The sequence below is a fragment of the Gekko japonicus genome, unplaced genomic scaffold (assembly GCF_001447785.1).
Source record: "Gekko japonicus isolate JY-2015 unplaced genomic scaffold, Gekko_japonicus_V1.1 scaffold1949, whole genome shotgun sequence".
In the NCBI taxonomy this organism is placed as follows: Eukaryota; Metazoa; Chordata; class Lepidosauria; order Squamata; family Gekkonidae; genus Gekko; species Gekko japonicus.
In genome coordinates, this window is record NW_015159773.1 from 219,730 (window position 1) to 240,857 (window position 21,128).

At 46.2% G+C, this 21,128-nt stretch overlaps 1 protein-coding gene across 1 annotated transcript in view; it reads right to left on the reverse strand.

Moving 5' to 3' along the window:
* SEC23B (Sec23 homolog B, COPII coat complex component) overlaps window positions 1–21,128 on the reverse strand; it is a 43,199-nt gene that overhangs the window by 21,645 nt on the left and 426 nt on the right. The window contains 8 exon segments of the mRNA XM_015406705.1: window positions 2,332–2,490; window positions 3,795–3,848; window positions 3,850–3,940; window positions 5,236–5,321; window positions 5,429–5,665; window positions 7,065–7,151; window positions 8,239–8,296; window positions 14,240–14,475. Coding sequence (XP_015262191.1) covers window positions 2,332–2,490; window positions 3,795–3,848; window positions 3,850–3,940; window positions 5,236–5,321; window positions 5,429–5,665; window positions 7,065–7,151; window positions 8,239–8,296; window positions 14,240–14,460 — 993 coding nt within the window. The 5' untranslated portion in view covers window positions 14,461–14,475.

The following is a 21,128-nucleotide window of genomic DNA, read 5'->3' on the forward strand; positions in this document are numbered from 1 at the left end:
TTTCAATGAAGGAGGCTTGTAGTGCATCAAAAAAATATTTTGTAAAAATATTTTTCAAAAAATATAAAATTATTTATGATATGTTATAATCATCTGTGTACGGTACTTGTTGTATGTTTTCCTACTTACCGTGGGTCCTTGTTTGGTTTTGTGAATTCCTCTAAAAAAAAGCAGCTGCTGGTAGAAGAGTGGGGGGAGGAAAGACAGCCGTTCAGGGAGGGCTGTTCCACAAATATGGGACGGTGACCAAAAGGAGCCAGAGCCTGTGGTGTTGCAAAGAGAACCCGAGGCAGAGGTGGCCGAGGCAACCAACCCCACATGGGGGAGAACGATGCTGGGGTCCGGGGGCACCTTTAAGACCAATAAAATTTAACTCTGGGTATATGCTTTCGTGTGCATGCCCAGAATTAAACTTTGTTGGGTCTTCAAGGCGCCCCTGGACTCAAACGTCGTTCTGCTGCTTCAGACCAACCTGGCTGCCCACCGGAACCCACATGGAGGAGTGAAGGTGCCATGCGGGAAGTGTGTGGGAAAAGCCAGTCCTTCCGGTTTGCAGGCCCCCAAGTCAGAAAAGGCTGGAAAGGTAAAAATAGAAGGTTCTTTCTATCATATGTGGTGGACATGCGATAAAGCAAAACATTTTTGGACGGAGGCCCATAAGGAGATGGAAAAAATAACGAAATGTAAGATTAAGAAGGAACCGGAAATATTTCTTCTGGGACTTAAAATGGTAGAAGTCAACATGGCGAAATGGACTTTAATGTGGTATATGATCACAACTGCCAGAATGATATACGCTCAATATTGGAAGCAAGAAAGAACTCCCGAAATTTGGGAGTGGTTAAAAAAGGTACTCTTTATGGTTGAAATGGATGAAATGACAAGAAAGCTTAAAAATCAAGAAGCTGAAGAATTTTTTGCAGATTGGAAAGACCTGAAAGATTATTTGGAGAAATATTGGGATGTAAAAAACAATTTATTTTGCTTTGACAACTATTAAAGTGGGAAGGACATTTTGATTAAATTTAAACATACATAGATCAACAGATAAAAAGATACGCTACCTGAGAGAACTATATATTATTAAAGAATTGGAAAAGGAGAAAAAATCTGAGAATGTATTAGAAATTTGAGCACTGTGGGAAGTCAGAGGGGGGGGGGAATATTGGGACAAAAGGATATGTGATAGTTTGTTATACGATATTTGATCTTACTTATTATTATATCCTAATAAAAATTGTTTTTTTTAAAAAATAAAAGGCTGGAAAGGTAAAAGTCCCCAGAAGAGCACTGAGTTCAGCTGATAACAACTTACTGGTGATCCCCGGCCCTAGGGAGGTCCGGCTGTCCTCGACTAGGGTCAGGGCCTTTTCGGTCCTGGCCCCGACCTGGTGGAACACTCTGCCAAATAACAGCAGGGCCCTGCGGGATCCGATGCAATTCCGCAGGGCCTGGAAGGCAGAGATGTTCCGCCGGGCTTTTGGCTGAGGGCAGCGACGGGTTCAAACCGGCACCCTCCTTTTTTTACTTTTGGCCCCGCCTTCCCTTCCCCGCCCTGCTGCACAGAGAGCGTGGCAGCTGGCAAAAAAAGGGATTGATCGCCATCTGGACTGGTTGTTTTATTCGTGCACTGTCATCATTTTATTATGTGGATTGTATTTCATCTGTTTTAATGCTGTAAATCGTCCAGAGCCCGCTTGCGGGGCTGGACGATTCAGAAATATAATAATAATAATTTTAAAAAGTAATAACAAAAGGACAACTGAGGAGCCCGTGGCCCAATAGGCAGTGGCTGGTCTGTGCCTCGTATCGGAGCTAGACAATCATCAGCCACATCAGACCGAGACCAAGGTTCGGTCCAAGGATCAGCGAGCAGAGCTTTGCTAGAGAACATCTCTTTCCCCATCTCCTCCCATACTCTGCGGCTCTCTGCGCCATCAAGAGAAGCTGCTCGTGAGAGTCAGGGCACCCTCAGGAACAGCGTGGGCTGCGGTGAGGGAAGCTGCTGCCAGAGTGGGAAAACATCAGCGAGGAATCACAGCCCGTCCCACCCCCCCGTAAAAGCAGAAGCGCCTTTTGCTCATGGGAGGTACCTTCGGATCCAACTCGAGGTTCCCAAATGAGCAGCGGGTACAAGAGAAACAGACGTATGAAAAAGTTTCAGAAAGGTTTTTGCAGAGAGAAGCACGCAGTTGACCGAAACTGTCTGAATCCATCTTGTATCGCCTTCGGAAGAGTTTGGGGGTTGCTTTTCGCAGGAAAGCCAAATGCCCAGCAGACCACGTAGGAGAAGCTGTTTGCCCCAGCCCAGAGGGACCAGAGAGCCCCTACCTTCATTGCCTTCTTCATAAAGCGTGCGTTGTCTTTCTCGATGTCATGCCACGAACGGATGGGAGTTTTCAGCTCATCTCCTACCACCATGCCCGGCCCTTGAGTTGGCGGTCCACCCGTAAACAACATTATCCTGGCCCCAGTATTTGGAAATGTTCCCTGGTGCGGAGGAGAAGGGAAGGAGTGAAAAATGGACTGATTAAGTCCTGGTAAGCATTAGGACAGATGAACATCACATCTGTGGACAAAATCTATTCCCTGGTTTTGGTACTTCCATTACAAAAAAGAGGGTCCAGTATACCTTGGCCCAGATGTGTATATGCGCATGCGCACATGCACACAGAGCACATCTCTCACACGAGGAGGACTAAGAACTGCTATCTGCTCAACACTCGCCCACCCAAATTTAATCTATAATAGTGGTAAAAGGTAAAGGTAAAGGTCTCCCTTGCTCGAAAGCCAGTCGAATCCGACTCTAGGGTTGCGGTGCTCATCTCCGTTTCAAAGCCGAAGAGCCAGCGCTGTCCGAAGACGTTTCCGTGGTCATGTGGCCGGCATGACTAAACCCCAAGGCGCACGGAACGCTGTTACCTTCCCAATGAAGTGGTACCTATTTATCTACTTGCAATTTCTTGCTTTCGAACTGCTAGGTTGGCAGGAGCGGGAACTAGAGACGGGAGCTCACTCCGTCATGCGGCACCCGGGTCTCGAACTGCTGAACGAACGACCTTTCACAGCCTGCAGTTCAGTGTCTTAACCACTTGAGCCACCGCAGCTCAATAGTGGGTAAAGTGTAATAAGCAGAAAAGGGGTTTTGGAATATCACTCACAATTACTTTAAAAGAAGTACTAAAATATCTCATCTCCCAAACAATTAACGTTTAGGGGATTCTGCCCAATATGCAAGGTATGTTTTGATCAGACCTGTACATTGCAGAACCTCTCTCTTTCAGCTATTATTTAGCCAAAGTAGTTAACTGCCACCACAACTTAATAATGGCCGCACTCAGAAACCATGACAAACAGAAGCGTGTCCCTGATAGGCTTGAACAGCTTGTTGCCCTGTTCATGCGCCCTCTACTTTCTTCCTCCTCTGTCTCCTTGTGCGCGGAGTGCAACTGAAGGTTTCTGGGTCTGGGACGCCTTGAACTGATGCAGGTTGTCATATGCTAATACAGATGCCAGGGTGAAGGCAAAGTGTTGCACCCAAACCCCATAAACAAGGACTTTAAACAGGGGTTGAAGTTTGGACTCTCAGTTGGGCAGGGGGACCCACCTCTAATTAGCCCCCCCCCCACCTGCATTCAGATGCCACAGCAAATCGGAGTTTGGCTTGGGGCCTCCCGAAGGAAAAAGCCTTCAAGAGACCTCCCCATGCAAGAGGAGAAAGGAAGGGACACTACAAGATCAGGAACATGCTGTGTTTATGTCTGTACATGGTCCACTATCAGTAACAAAGATACCTCCAGTAATCCAACAGCAATCGACAAAGCTACCCCAGTGGATCGCAGTGGTCTCATTTCCCTGAATGACCGGCCACGGGTCCCTTTGCAGTTCTCCTAGCAGATCGGTCAAGTTCATGTCAATCTTGTGAATAGGCTGAAGAAATCTGCAGGAATTCAAAAGTAGACAGTTTAACCTCTTTAAGGTTCAGAGAATCAACTTGATCCATAGAATTCTGAGGTCGCTCACCTTGCTGTCTACCCACACATACAGATAATGGACCATTTCACTGCTCAAAGGTTTGCATATTAGTAAGCAGAAATACAAGTAAAGCAACCTGGACACTGCGAAATGCAAAGTGCATGCGCCACCCAAACACACACTGCACACTGGCTGAAGAAGGCTTTGACCTAAAGCTCATACCACAATCACTGTAAGATCCCAAGAGGAGTCTACTGTTAGTACATTCCATGAGAACAGGACAGATAATTGTGGAAAGGAAGAGATGCACAGCAATTACGAACGAGGTCATCGGAATTCATGCATTATATAATTCGCAACAAATCCCCAATTGTTTGAGTCTTACTTCTGCCTTACAGGATGCTAGACAGCCACTGTTTTGAACTAGAGACTTCACGGGAATGCTACTTTGATCACAAATGCCGTTAAATGAAACTCCTAAATATATTTACTAAGAGGTCACCATTAAAAAAAAAAATTAGTTTCCCTTTGTTATAGCCATGCAGGAACTTGGATGTTAAGAAGTTGTACACGAGCATGGCAACAGGCGCCTGGCGGAGGAAGCGCTAGAGATGTGAAGACCCGGGAAAAAAATGGTTTTTTTCCGTTTTTTTCCTGAAGCCTTTTTTGTTTTTTTCCGGAAAATTGGAAAAATTGAAAAAAGAAAAGAAAAGAAATTGATTATGGAACGTTTTATTTTAACATGATGAATAAAATATTTTAAGACAAGGTGTTCAAATATTTTCCAAATCATTTCTAAAATATATATATATATGGTATCAGATTGATCTAATTTCTGTGTACTGACAAGCAAGCCCTAGGTTACAAACTGAACTCTCCAATGCAAGAACAAGATGCATTTATTCCTTTAGGAGGTGCGATTGTCACGAGAAAAGAAAAAGGTTTCAGTTTTGTTTTTGCATGTGGGTGGATATTCCGTTTGTAATAACTGTTTGGACACACTATATTTTTAATAGGCTAGTTGTGATAATTTCATGCCAAGTAAAAATGTCCATAGTCATATTTTATGTTCCTAAAGTAACAGAATGACTTTCAATCTAGAAAAGACAAAAGAAGTGCTAATGTAGCATTTTTTTCAATTTTTCCGAAAATTTCCGTTTCCCCCCGAAAAAAAACGGGAAAAAAACGGGAAGTTTTCCGAGCTTCAAAATTTCTGGAAATTTTACATCTCTAGGAAGCGCGTCCTGCGGAGCAACGTACCTGCTGGAGACGAGAGGCTGCTCGTGAGGCTGGAAAGGTCTCCCTTGCTGAACGGGTGCGGCAGGCCTGGTGAGACCCAGCATATCCTGGCAAACAAGGCAGGCGTCAGTGCTGAGAAAGCCCAGGGGAAAAGGGCACTTTCCAAAATAATTCTGGAGGCAGGAGAGAGATGACCGGAGGGGGGGAAAAATACCTGTATCTGCTTTGCTGTGAGATCCTTGGTGCCTCGGAACACGTAGCTTTTGGAGATGCCTTCACAGCTCAGCTCATGCACCTGGACCATCCGGCCAAACGTGATCAACCCCACCAGGGCATCAGGGGGCAGCAGACTCAGGGACATCTGCAGCGACTCCTTCAAGGCCTGCAAGTCCTCCTCTTCCAAACACGTGTCCACAACGTAAAGAAAGATCAGTGGGGTCTGAGGTCCGCGCTTGGAAGGGAAGCGGGGGAGAAAAATATTTACCAGATGGAAGTAAGTACAACAGAAGACCCTCATTTCCCCTACAGCTTGGGTTTGTTTGTGGCAGGCATGAATGCAGCTCCTTGTCATGCCCACATGCTACCTGACCACACACACACCCCATGCACAAAACATATCTTGAAGGCCACCTGCTTTGGGGAGCCTTGAATGAAATTCTGAATTGCTACAATCTGGACAGAGGCATCTGGGACAAATTGGGGCTTGCTTCCTCTACCCAAATAGGAATGGCAAAGGAATGAAATGATTTCTTAAGGAAACCAGGGAGACGGCGGAGAAACGGAATGGATTATTTGCATCTGTTTTCAGTGGAGCAAAGGTGGAGCGCATACGCATGCCACAGCCACCATTTTCAGGAAGGGTGTCTGAAGAACTGTGTCAAGTTCAGGTGACAAGAGATGAAGCTCTAGGACTGCCGGTAAGTCTGCCGGTCCAGATGGCATACACCCAAGGGTGCTTAAAGAACTCAAATATGAAATTGTTGGTCTACTAACAAGTATATGTAATTTGTTGCTAAAAATCAGCCTCTGTGCTGGATGAATGGAAAACAGCCGATGACACCCCAATTTTAGAAAGAGACCCCATGTTCGTAAAAGTGTGGTCATCCAGCCACACCCACCTTTTGCTTCTTATTCTGTTTACCTTGTTTGTTGTCAATACCCAGGGCCTTTTTTGTAGCAGGAACTCCTTTGCATGTTAGGCCACACACACCTAATGTAGACAGTCCTAATGAGTTTCTGCTGTTGGGTGTGGCTTATTATGCTAATGAGTTCCTGCTGGGTGTGGCCAACTCGGGAGCCAGCCAGAACTCCTTTCCTGTGCATTTCTGCCCAAAAATAGCCCTGACACTGTGTATATGAAGGGGGGAGAAAGAGGAAGAGAACAGGCAAGGAGGGAGGAGGAGGAGAAGGAGGAGAGATTGGATTTATACCCCGCTCTTCACTCGGGAGTCTCTGAGCGACTTACAACCTCCTTTCCCTTCCCCTCCCCACAACAGACACCCCTGTGAGGTGGGTGGGGCTGAGAGAGCTCTTTCGAGAACTGCCCTTGAGAGAACAGCTCTGACAGAACTTGTGACCGACCCAAGGTCACACCAACAGCTGCAAGTGGAGGAGTGGGGAATCAAACCCGGTTCTCCCAGATTAGAATCCGCACACTTAACCACTGCACCAAACTGGCTCTCATACACGCATGCGAATTAGCTGTGTTCATGCCTGTGAAGAACAGGGGCTGTCTGGGATGCCTGAATGTGGCCTAGATCACCATGAAAATCATGTTAAGAACCACAGCACTGAAATTCTAAAAAAAAATATCTATGGTGAATTTCATAATATGGTACAGAAAAGGTTACCTGGACGATGTACTCAATTGTGGAGAACTGTGGCATAAGTTCTGCAGGTTGATTCGTTTCAGATATGCCTGCATATGCTGGAGGAAACTGTAGAGACACACCAAGGATTAGGACACAGAGGTTGAAAGAAATGTCAACATTTCTCTAAAAATGCAACGTTGGCAAATGGTGATGTATTAATACATTGTAGGAATACGTTTAACTCCACTAAAATGGTCCCTAACTACAATTTAACAAACAAATGTACATATTTTTGATGTGAACTGAAAGTCATATCACAGGGTCTGCGAACACACTCCTGTCACATTCGGGCTCAGTTTGGACAGTACGGGGAACCACGAATAAGGAAACTCCACTCTGGTCCGGCATGGTGCCTGAATAATGGCTTCCTATCAGCTAACAAGCGAGAATCACAAACCATGGTTTGAAGCAGGCTTGGCTAGTTCACGCCAACTCCAGTTTGGCATGACGTCTGAATTGACACGCCACAGTTGCTACTATTACCCTGCATCCAGAGGCCATACAGATGTGTAGGAGGAGGAGGAGGAGATTGGATTTATACCCTGCCCTTCACTCGGAGTCTCAGAGCGGCTTACAAACTCCTTTCCCTTCCCCTCCCCACAACAGACACCCTGTGAGGTGGGTGGGGCTGAGAGAACTCTGACACAAACTGCTCTTTTACAAGGACAGCCGTGCCAGAGCTTGTGACTGACCCAAGGTCACATCAGCAGGTGCAAGTGGAAGAGTAAGGAATCAAACCCGGTTCTCCCAGATTAGAGTTCGCACACTTAACCACTACACCAAACTGGCTCAGTGTAGCACTGAGCAGAAGGAAAAACCACAGCCAACTTGAAACCACTGTTTGGCCTGTTGTACATTTAGAAGCTGAAACCACAGGCGACTCATAGTGTAGCATAAGGATCGGACAGAGCCACTGTCTTCTGATCAGGAAGGGCAGCATTTAATGGCATACCAGCTCCATAAGGACAGTGGAAGACACGGCAAATACCAATGGAAACTCAAACACCTTTGTATTACCAGATGTAAAGCGAATTTAACCAAGCAGAGAAGACAGTGCCGGTATATCAAAAAGCAACAGCACAATCACTTCAGCACCAAAAGGTGGAAAAAACCATAAAGGAAGGTCTGCACTCCATACATTTTTCACACCTACCTGGTTTCTTTGAAAGCAGAAGTTACAGGCCCAAAGCTTGGCTCGATAATCAACTTGACTGTAAGAAAAGGAGACACATATATGTATATATAAGCGAACGAAGATCCAATCTGAAAATGTCAAAGGCTGCATTATTAGAAAAGACGTCAGAGTGTTCTGTTAGCTTCCCAAAATAATTGGCTTTAAAGGTTAGAGAGATATTTTCAAGGGAAGGTAATAACATGAACAGACTGCTTAATTTTATAACAGAAGCTTACTACTATTACTATTGCCTAATAGCAGCAGGACACAATTACTCCTGGTTAGGCTAGGGCAGCTGTTAGGTCACAAGCCCCTATATAGATGCCATGTTTTCTCCTACTTTTTGGAAGGGCCTGATGCTAACATACATGTGTAGAGGCCAAGGTTGCTCCACCTCCTGTCTTTCTTTGCCTGCACACCAAGAGACACAGTGGGGAGATTACTCAACGGTGCAAAGGATTTCGTTTCCTTGTACAGGCAGATACGGAGATCTCCCTGCAAAAGGTTTCCCTTACCCTGTCCTCTCTTCCTCCATCACTTTCATTCTCTGCCAGCTGGTTCTCCAGTGTTCTGCAGACAGATGCAGCACAGAGTGGTGTAGTGGCTAAGTGCGCGGACTCTAGTCTGGGAGAATCGGGTTTGATTCCCCACTCCTCCACTTGCACCTGGCTGGATGACCTTGGGGAAGCCATAGTTCTCATAAGAGCTGCTCTTGAAAGGGAGCAGTTTCTATCAGAGCTCTCTCAGCCCCACCTACTTCACAGGGTGTCTGCTGTGGGGAGGGGGAAGGGGAAGGAATTTGTAAGCCGCTCTGAGACTCCCTTGGGTAGTGAAGGGTCAGGTATAAATCCAATCTCTCTCTCTCTTCTTCTTCGCCTCCTTCTCTTCTTATCATGTAACCAATGCTCCCTCTAAGCTGCGGAGTCTTGTGAGCAAAAATTGTACTTTGTGAGCTGCTGGCATTAAAGTTGTGAGTCAGCAATTTGGCTACTGCATAAATTAGTTTGCTCTGGAGCCCTCCTTCCTGAGCTAAGACAAAAATGTGCGAGCCGGAGGCTAAAAATCTGTGAGCTAGCTCACACGAACTCAGCTTAGAGGGAACACTGCATGTAACCCTGACGTTATACTTCTTTTCACACGTTTGAGGCTCAAAGGGTCTTAAGTTACTGACTGGCTAGCTCTTAAAGGTGGGTCATGGATTCAGAGGGAATGAAAACCCCTGGGCTAGGACACACTTCTTGACCAAGCGGTACATCAGCAAGGAGCGCCATTTTTATTGGATTCTGGTTAATAAAAGGAATAAGAGGGCTTCTTTGCATCCCTGGGATCAGGCACTCTTTCGGCTCTGCTTCCAGCATTTTCTTACATTTCCTGGCCCACAGGCAACACTAGGTCATGCCCAGACGAGTTCACTCGTAGGAGACAAACAGTATTTTCATTACCTGAAGAGCAGTCCCAAGCAGTTCTACTCAGGTCTATTTAATGGGGCTTACAGAAGGAGGAGGAGGAGGAGGAGGAGATTGGATTTATACCCCGCCCTTCACTTGGAGTCTCAGAGCGTCTTACAAACTCCTTTCCCTTCCCCTCCCCACAACAGACACCCTGTGAGGTGGGTGGGGCTGAGAGAGCTCTGACACAAACTGCTCTTTTTCAAGGACAGCTGTGCCAGAGCTTGCGACTGACCCAAGGTCACATCAGCAGGTGCAAGTGGAGGAGTGGGGAATCAAACCCGGTTCTCCCAGATTAGAGTCCGCGCACATAACCACTACACCAACCTGGTGTTCTTAGCATTGCACTGTCAAGGATCCAGTGCAAATATGCAACTAACACCTGCAAGTGGACCACAGGATTGCTTGAGCCATCTTCCCCTCTCCTGCATGAATTCCCTCCCAGTCTCCTCTATCAAAGATCAATATGACTTAGGACCAAGATTCTCCAAATGAGTTTAAGAAAGCTAGCCTGGGTTCCTCTGAACCTGGGCTGGAAGCACACACGCGTAAAGCCGACATTGAGCTGGCAAAGGGGGACTGGGTGCCAACCCTTGCTTGCACGCACACAACGGAAAAGCAAGGGGAGGGGACAGGCGATCTTGCAGCAGGATGGGTTCTTACATTCCAATGAATCATACTTCCATACTAGACAAAGGAAACCCAAGAAAAATGTGAAGTCATGGATTTGGATTAGAGCAAAGCCTTTGATAGAATTACCAACTAATGCAGTTACTGAGTATACTGAAAAATACAGGGTACAGGAACAGCATACTAAAATAACAAATCAGCTACAATCATGTTAAAAGGATGATCACTCTCCTAGTCTTCAAGGGTTACTAATCCTATACACAGCTGTCCGCTTTGTACATGAAAGACAACAAGCCCTCTGAGACAAGGCCTTTTGAATGCAACTCACTACACCACTGTGGTTCATAACAAACTGAAGTCAGACTGAGGACAATCTTGGGTGTACCCCATGAGAGGAAGCCAAGGGAGCACATGATCCCATAAGAACGTAAGAGAAGCCAATGTTGGATCAGGCCAATGGCCCATCCAGTCCAACACTCTGTATCACACAGTGGCCAAAAATACCAGGTGCCATCAGGGAGGTCCACCAGTGGGGCCAGGACACTAGAAGCCCTCCCACTATGCCCCCCCCAAGCACCAAGAATACAGAGCATCACTTGCCCCAGACTGAGAGTTCCTATCTATACCTTGTGGCTAATAGCCACTGATGGACCTCTCCTCCAGATGTTTATCCAGTTCCCTCTTGAAGCTGTCCATGCTTGTAGCTGCCACCACCTCCTGTGGCAGTGAATTCCATGTGTTAATCACTCTTTGGGTGAAGAAGTACTTCCTTTTATCCGTTCTAACCCAACTGCTCAGCAATTTCATTGAGTGCCCACGAGTTCTCATATTGTGAGAAAGGGAGAAAAGTACTTCTTTCTCTACCTGGTGTATCCCATGCAAAATCTTATAAACCTCGATCATGTCACCCCGCAGCCGCCTCAACCACCAAACAGATTTGTAACCATCACAAAGAAACTCTGATGCATTCGTGACATTTGAATGCAGGCAGCAACAGCACAGCACTCTCTGCCACTATTTCCCTTTGGTTTCTCAGTCAACTAGAGGACTTTTCCCAAAAGTCATGAAGTCATGAAGTCAAATACTTGATGCTAAAAATCTTGAACTTCAAGGTCAAGGAGAAGAAGGTCAAGATTGACTCTGTTCTTAAAGCTCAGGAGTTTCTAAAGGAGCAGCTGGGAAGGCCAGAGGACGAGAAAAAAGAAGAGGACGATAAGTCCAGTGGAGAGCTGGAAACTGGTTCGTCTGGTGAGGACTCTTTGTCTGAGCAGGGGGCATCAGCCCCGAAAAGTCCCTACAAACTGCGGAAGAGAGAGAAGAAGAAGTAAAGGCTGAAGGACTCTGAATTGTGCCTTTGAGAACTTTGGTTCTAGGGGATGATGGAGGGCACTGTTATTGGGCAATTAAATGTAAGTGGGGAGGGTTAAAAGATTGACACAGTTCATAAGAAGTACAAAGATGAAAAGTCTGAATGAAGTATAAAAAGCTAGTTGGAGATCTCCTCTCTTGGGTTTTTAGTTAGTAGTGGGTTCTTTACTTTCTCCCTTATACGTAGCTTTCCCTTTCCCTTTTTTCTGTTCTAGTTTTTGTAGTGTTTTAAAAAATCAATAAAAAAATCCCCTCCGGGGGCTTAAAAAAATAAAGAGTTTGTTTGGAATATTGTATTTAGTTTTGGGCAAAATCTAGAACTGAGACAGTCTGTTTTTAATATTTGTTACTTGAGATCTGTGACATTGTGTGACACTGACTCTCCAAATTGTAAAAGGATTTTCAGATATTGTGATTTTCAGATATGCCCAAGGGAACCCCCTGCATATCTGAAAATCACAAAAGTGGCAAGACAGCAAATTTGGACTTCTTCTGAACCTCCCTCTCCCTACTGCCTTGACACTGTATTTCCAAAGTTACCTTTGCAGCGACTAAAATCGGAGCTTTCCAGATTCGAGTAAGAGCGATTAAAATGTAGAATTCACTGCCAGAGTTGTGGCCACAGGAACAGACATCTTGAAAAGGGGATTACGTAGATAGATTGCGGCAGGGGGCTGTGGCTCAGTGGGAGAGCCTCTGCTTGGCATGCAGAAGGTTGCAGGTTCAATCCCTGGCATCTCCAGTTAAAAGGACCGGGCAGCAGGTGATGTGAAAAACCTCTGGCTGAGACCCTGGAGAGCCGCTGCCAGTCTGAGCAGACAATACTGGCCTCAATGGACCAATGGTCTGATTCAGTAGAAGGCAGCTTCATGTGTGAGCCCAAAAGCCACAGAATCAAATCTGCCACATGCCCAATCCAACCCCTCGTCTATCATTTCAATATAACTGTCAGCATACAAAATGCCCCTAAATTCTGATCTCCGCTTTGTGTAATATTGTGAGCTGTCCAAGGACGGGCACTCTGCTTCACGGCTCCGCTCCTTTTACAATTGGGAGAGTCAGTGTCACACAATGGCACAGATCTCAAGTAACGAATATTAAAAACAGACTGTCTCAGTTCTAGAGTTTGCTCCTTCTGCCACCTTCAAGCGTGGCTTACTGGCTTGAACTAAACAAGAGTTTAATGTCGCCTTAATGACTAGCAACCGTTTACTTAATGAACTAGGACTCCCTTCAAATAAAGGAGATGGGGAAAAGCTAACACAAACCGAAACGTGCTGAGAATGCTTCGAGGGCTGAGCTACAGCAAGTGAAATGTATATCAGAAGAAATATTTATTCTGCAATGTACACGGTAATATAATTAAAAAGGTAGGATCTGAATATCAGTCTACATTGAGAGTCATCAAGAATACGCTTTATGGAAGCTGTTATAATTTCGTATACAAAAGCTGATGATAAATATAAAATGACCATACGCATTTCGGCCTCAAAGGCCTTCCTCAGTGGTCAACAGTGTATAACATAGTTTTTAGAAACACATCCAGAAAATAAACAACATAAATCGATTCTGACCAGGTGATGGCTATTGGATTTTATTTGCTAGTTGATGACACACATATGCAGAAATACTTGAAATTGTATACCGGATTATAATATCAATGGACGGTTTATGTGTGAGTACAGTTGCCATGTGAAAGGACCCATGGTTTGCTTTACAAGCTAACATCAAACCACACAATATGTGAGATAACACCTGGTCAGGATAGATTTTTTATTTTATTTTCCGGATGTGTTTCTAAATACTATGTTATATACTATTGCCTTTGAAGCCGAAACGTGTATGGTCTCGTGTTGGTCAATTTATGTATATATCATCAACTCTGTATAAGAAATTATAACAGTTTATGTAAAGCTTATTCTTGATTACCCTTATTGTAGCTTGATATCCAGGACCTATTTTTTAATCATATTATTGTGTACACTAAAGAATAAATATATTTCTTTTGATGAACATTTTATTTGCTGTTGCACCCTTGAAGCATTCCTAGAGTTCCCTTCTTCAGATGGGCCCTAGTCCACAAATGTTTATGCTGGATTAGGACTGTATTAGCCTTTAAGGTGCCACTAGACAGCTGCTTAGTTTTGTTGCCACAGAACTGACTCAGCCCTCCCTCTGGAACTGCCTCAACTATGTCCCCAAACATTTCCGTTTCCTCTGGCTTTGGTCACTCTGGCCTTACCAGCAGGGCATTCTTCAACAGCCACATATTACACAGGCTATCCTGGTAGTAATACTGGAGCATTTTATTTTATTTACAACATTTATATGCCACCTTCATGACCACTGGGGCATAGAGAGTTAGGGTGCATGTTTTAATCAACAACAATCCTAATTGAGGATCTGCTTTGTTTGCCAATAAGTTCTGCAGCACTCAAGACCACGCCATGGTTGCCAACGAAATGAACCCCACCAAAAGCAAAACCCAGCAATGTTCTCCCTTTTCGAAAACAGGAAATTACAGAGACTCCTACCAAAGCGGATTAAGTACAGTTTTGCAGGTGGGCCGGCTGCAGAGGACCGGCTCATACTGGACAGGTGGGAGGTCTAAGCGTTCCTTCAAAGGAGTCAGCAGACAGGCCAATGGGACAACCATCCTTGTGGCCTCCAGTCTGCTGGAGGGCCAGACGTTCCAGCTGAAGCGCACTCCATCCCGTTCTTCATTCTGCTGAATAAACTCCAGGTAAGTCGCCATAGAAGCACAGTGTTCCTGCAGGGGGGAGACAACAAATGTGCTCATGAACATGAATACTGGGAGCATCAAGACACAGACCCACAAGAGCCACTCTAGTTCATTTCCCACCTTTTGCACCGGGAACCAGCTAATGCACAGAATTCATGTAGAGGCACTGGGAGGCTTTGGTTCCAGATAACGATATACACAGTTCACCTGTAAGCGAAAAGGGTCTGCCCCAAGCACCACCTAGATAGAAGTCGCCTACAAGTCACCTGTAAGCCGCTCTGGGTGTTCACAAATGCAAGAGAAATCAGAACAGGTTTTTCTAAATGCTACGGCTCAGGTTCACATCACAAATGGTATACCACTTGCGATAAAAATAAGCACAGTAAAGAAGTGAAGGGCATCAAAAATGGAAATCAAAAGAAGGCAGGCAAGCTCCAAGCGAATGCTTGACTGAAAAGTTAGCAGAATAAAAACCAATCAATGTCCAATATTATCTCATTTAGAAATCCTCTACAGGGGCAACAGAATACGATATCCTTTATTTACAATGACAACTCCCTTGGGCAGCTTATTCGGCAAAGACATCCCAGGAACACCAGTCCTTCCATGTAAGGTGCTCAAGTTAATGATCTTTGTTTCTAAAAGGTATTGGACTTTGTTTCTAAAAGGTATTGGACGACATCACCCCTGACGATTACTGGCAACTAGAAAAAAACACTGGGAAATGTAATGGTTTTTATTCTGCAGGAATAAACTTCCCAAACACACATCAGTTTGAGGCTTGCCTCTCTTTTTCCAGTTTCTAAAAATAAACCTAAGCCAATGAGCTCCATTTTAGCATCTCCCTTGCAGTACCTCATTTTCACAATGCCTGAGGGGAAAGGAGCAAGAGTCCATGCAGAGACTTGCCCTGCATTTCGCAACAGGAAGTCTGAAGACAGAGTTGAAAACTATATTAGCTAGCGCATTCATACTTCTTTTCCTTCTCAATGAGCCAATTGCTTAAAATTACAGAAGCGTATAAATCAGCGGGATCTTGAATGTTAACCTTAAGATCATGCAGAGTCAAATCCAGCCCACAAATGCATTGAATCTCACAGCCCTATCAAATTCTGACATTATTGTGCCCAAGACTTCCTTTATAAGGGAAATAAACGTGTAAGGCTAGGGTGTCGAACTCATTTGTTATGAGGGCCGGATCTGACATAAATGAGACCTTGTTGGGCCAGGCCATGTGTGTCATAACATGTAATGTCAGGGAGCAGAGATAAAAAATTTATAAAGGACACAAACACACAGGTTTTGGGGGGGGGGTTTTACTTAAGATAAAAACATGCACATTAGCACTCTTGCAATATTTTGTTTAACCGTGTCTGATAACCGACACCTCTTGCTCTGAATTACTGCCTCAAAATGTCTGTGCTGTTGCAATCTTGAGTATGCTGTTCAGGTGTGTACCTGTAAAGCTGCAAACCTACGATGATGCAGCAGCAGCAGAACTGGAAGAAGCAGCAGAAGACAGCCAGTTCCACTGCGGGCCTGACAGAAGCCCTCCGGGGGCCTGTTCCGGCCCCCAGGTCGCATGTTTGGCACCCCTGGTGTAGGGGATTTCTAACTAGAAATAAAACATATTTTCCCATTGCACCTTCCCCCCCACTTCCTGTACTGGTGTGGCTTAGGGTTCCCAGCATCCAGGTGGGGCCTGGAGATCTCTGGAAACAACATGGGATTTCCAGACTGCAGAGATCAGTTCCCACGAAGGAAACGGCTACTTTGGAGGGTGGGCTCTATGGACTCCCCACCACCACCCGCTTCAAGCCTCCAGGGATTTCCCAACTCAGAGTTGGCAACCCTGTCAGCGGCCCTCGTCTTTCTGCTCGCTTCCATCCTTCTACTTCCTTTCAATGCTGTGGGCCACACAGACGTTCCATACTTTAATGCTGTGTATCTGGCTGCACCTGGACGTTTTGCTCTCCTCTAGATGGGTCGCTGTGTTCGTCTGTCTGTAGCAGTAGAAGAGAGCAAGAGTCCGGTTAGCACCAGTGTTCCCTCTAAGCTGAGTTAGTGTGAGCTAGCTCACAGTTTTTTAGCCTCCGGCTCACACATTTGTGCCTTAGCTCAGGAAGAATGGGGCTCCAGAGCAAATTAATTGATGCAGTAGCCAAATTGCTCGCTCACAACTTTAATGCCCAGTAGCTCACAAAGTAGAACTTTTGCTCACAAGACTCCACAGCTTAGAGGGAACATTGGTTAGCACCTTTAAGACTAACAAAATTTGTGGCAGGGGGTGAGCTTTTGTGTCTCACTGCTTCAGATATCTTCAGATACCGGCAACTGTGGGTGCAGTCAGACGGCGTGCTGGGAGCGGTTTAAATTGCTCCGGCCCTGATGCGGTCTTTTTTAACCTGGGGAATCGCGATCACACTCACCTCCTTGCTCCGGATTGCCGCGCTGTTTTTTTTCTCTCTCTCTCATTTTCGGTATGCGCACAGGCAACCATCTGTGGAACTAAAACTTTCACGCCTGCGCAGAACAGCGATTTCTACTTCAACCCGACTGCTGTAACCCTTCCCTTTAAACGTTAAAGGAACACTTCGCTTTAAACGTTTACCGCCGAAAATGGCATCCGCGAGATCCCGAACTTGTCTAAAGGCTAAAACTAGGCACCATTTAAACATTGTTTTTAATAACCCTGTGGTGGACCTCCGCTTTTCCGCATACCGCCAACGCTTTTTTAAAAATGGTGGGCGAAAAGCGGAAGCCTCGGGCAGCTTTTGAGCGGGGAGGGGGTTTAAACCAGAAGTGGATCGACACCGGAAGCTCGATCACACAGGGGGGAAATGCGGCTGGAACTGGAGAATCAGGAAAACACCACTTGGGGACCTGGTATCAAAATACTCCGGGTTAAAGCTGTTTTGAGCCGGAAAGCGACGGCTGGGGATGGGAGCCAGATGTTGACCGTGTGATAGTTTCTGAGGCAGACCGAAACCGGACTAAATGGCACATCTGAACGCACCCTGTGGGTGCCTTTTGGAATAAAATCAGTGGCAGAAGTGTCTCTGAAAAAGTGAGCCATGACTCCCGAAAGCTCCTTCCCCTGCCACAAATTTTGTTAGTCTTTAAGGTGCTCCTGGACTCTGGTTCTACCTCTTTTCTTTTGCACTGATTTGACATTCTTATAATAGTACTATTCTAGGAGCTGCGGTGGCTCAAGTGTTTAAGACGCTGAACTGCAGGCTGTGGAAGGTCAGTAGTTCAGCAGTTCGAGACCTGAGTTGCCACATGATGGAGTGAGCTCCCGTCTCTAGTTCCAGCTCCTGCCAACCTAGTAGTTCGAAAGCAAGAAATTGCAAGTCGATAAATAGGTACCCCTTCGGTGGGAAGGTAACAGCGTTCCGTGCGCCTTGGTGTCTAGTCATGCCGGCCTCATGACCACGGAAACGTCTTCGGACAGCGCTGGCTCTTCGGCTTTGAAACGGAGATGAGCACCGCAACTCTAGAGTCGGACTTGACTGGCTTTCGAGCAAGGGAACCTTTATCTTTACCTTTAGGGGGCATTCACATGGCCGATCTTTTCCTATTTTGATTTCGTAGGACCTTTTTGGAAATATCACAGTTCAAAGCACCTTTGGATGCCTTGTTGAATGGGGCGGGGCGCATTTTGGAGGTCTCCCTCACGTCAGTGCCCTTTCCATTGCCTCAGCTCCCTCTGGGGCCAATCCTGTACGCACGCCCACACACACCAGAGAGCTGCTAGATAAGAGGTGCCGGAACTCTCAAGAGGGAAATGTTCTCAATCTGTATACTGAAAACTCATGAACTCTTAAACATTTTTAAAAGAATCTTGTTGAAGAGGTTCTGGAACTTTGTTCTGGTGCGTCCCCCCCGGGGGGAAAAAGTTTGGCTAGATCATTACAATGCTTCTTCAAAAAAGTCTCCGTCCCGCTTCACTGCAGAAATAGCAAACATCAGACTGGACAATGTACAGGGAGACTTGGGCTTAACACCAGACCTACTCTTCTGAATCAGACCAAAGATTATTCTGCTTTTAACAGTAGTCAGCCAGACGCCTCTAAGAATCTTACAAGCAGGACAAGAAGGGCAATCTGCCTTCCCTGCCGTCTGTCCTCAACCTCCAGCATTACAGGTACTCTGCCACTGAATGGAGGTCCTGGGTTTTCTTGTCTTATATTTATAGGCCATTGACAGACCTCCTCCTCTATTAATTGGACCCAGGGCTATTTTTGGGCAGGAACGCACAGGAACGGAGTTCCGGCTGGCTCCCAAGTTGGCCACGCCCAGCAGGAACTCATTAGCATAATAGGCCACACCCAACAGCAGGAACTCATTAGGACTGGCTACATTAGGGGTGTGTGGCCTAACATGCAAAGGAGTTCCTGCTACAAAAAAAGGCCCTGGGTTTTGACAACAAACAAGGTAAACAGAATAACAAGCAAAAGGTGGGTGTGGCTGGATGACCATTCTGGTAACATGGGGGTGCAGCCTAATATGCTAATGAGCTGTGCTGTCAGGGGTGTGTCCTAATAAGCAAATCAATTTCTGCTGTTGGGTGTGGCCTATTATGCTAATGAGTTCCTGCTGGGCTTTTTCTACAAGAAAAGCCCTGATTGGACCAATACTTTAAAAAAAATCACAGTCTAGGCTAGTGCTGTGCCAGTCAACCACACATCTTCTATCAGTGGATCCCAAAAGCTATTTAAGTGTTGTGTGGGAAAGAAGGACTTCTAGGGTTGCCAGACTCCAGGTGGGACCTGGGGATCCATGCCCTGGAATTACACTTTAAGAATCCCAATCAGGGCCTGGCTCTGGTTAGCGTTTTGGAAATAAATGAGTGATAAATGACGTGTCCTTATTATTTATTTATTAGTTTTAAACATGAGCCTAATGGGTGCCGCACAAGAAAAAAACATTTGCCCCACAAACCAAAAAATCCTTTGGGTCTGACCTGAACCTGCAACAGACCAATCCCACTGGATGAGCCAGTCCTACAGTTATGAAAGAGGGAACGGGGAGGGGAAAAAATGATTTCTCACAATACCATCCCCAAGGTCTAACTTACTTACTGGCAAGCTTTTAGGGAGATACCGTGTGGTGCGCGCCCATCCTGACTTACAGGATGCTACTGGATCAGTGCGCAAAAGTAGCTGAGCTTGGTCTTTCTGCTGGCTTTACTATCTGGCCCATCTGCATTCCACCCTTCCTTCCATGAACATATGCGCTTCTCCCCCCCCCCCACTCTCACCTCACAACAACCCTGTGAAGGAGGCTCAACTAAAAGCCAACGGATGACCTAGGGAAGCTGCGTGGCACAGAAGGATTTGATTCAACAGGTCTCCAGCCTCCGCCTCACCCCAGGTTCCTTCCTGGATGAGGCTAACCTCTCTGAGGTTCTAGTGCCGTGGTGGCGAACCTATGGCATGGGTGCCAGAGGTGGCACTCAGAGCCCTCTCTGTGGGCACGCGTGCCATCGCCCCAGCCAGGCCCAGACCATCATTAAAGTGTCGAATTCTCTGCCAAATAATTTTAAGTAAATGAAAGCATTTGGGATTGCTTTCCTTACTTTGTCTCAGAGTGCAGCTGTGGGGAAGGGGGGGGCTCATATGAATGAATAATAAATACCCCTCCTCGTATAGGGGGTGGGGAATAGTCCCCCTGAACACAGACCTCTAACAAGTCAGAGGAAAGAGCCCTATCCAACCTCACCTTAGAGTTGCCAGCAGTGTCCCCTCTAAGCTGAGTCGGTGTGAGTTAGCTCACAGCTTTTTTAGCCTCCCGCTCGCACATTTTTGTCTTAGCTCAGGAAGGGATGGCTCCAGAGCAAACCAATTCATGCAGCAGCCAAATCGCTGGCTCACAACTTTAAGGCCAGTCGCTCACAAAGCAGAACTTTTGCTCACAGGACTCCTCATCTTAGAAGGAGGAGGAGATTGGATTTATACCCTGCCCTTCAGTACCCAAAGGAGTCTCAGAGCGTCTTACAAACTCCTTTCCCTTCCCCTCCCCACAACAGACACCCTGTGAGGTAGGTGGGGCTGAGAGAGCTCTGAGAGAACTGCCCTTGAGAGAATAACTCTGACAGAACTTGTGACCGACCTAGGGTGCTGCAAATGGAGGAGTGGGGACTCAAACCCAGTTCTCCCAGATTAGAGAACTTAACCACGACGCCAAACTGAAGAAGAAGAAGAGGAGATTGGATTTATACCCCACCCTTCACGACCCAAAGGTGTCTCAGAGAGGCTGACAAACTCCTCTCCCTCCCCCTCCCCACAACAGACACCCTGGGAGGAAGAAGAAGAAGAAGAGATTGGATTTACACCCCGCCCTTCACTTGGAGTCTCAGAGCGGCTTACAAACTCCTTTCCCTTCCCCTTCCCACAACAGACACCCTGTGAAGTGAGTGGGGCTGAGAGAGCTCTGACACAAAATGCTCTTTTACAAGAACAGCTCTTATCAGAACTACGGCTTGCCCAAGGCCACCCAGCAGCTGCAAGTGGCGGAGCGGGGAATCGAACCCGGTTCTCCCAGATTAGAGTCCGCGCACTTCGCCACTGACACCAAACTGGCTCTCTTAGAGGGAGCATTGGTTGCCAGGTCTGGGTTGGAAAAGACCTGGAGACTTTGGGAGGGTGGAGCCAGGAGAGGGCGGGGTTTGGGAAGGG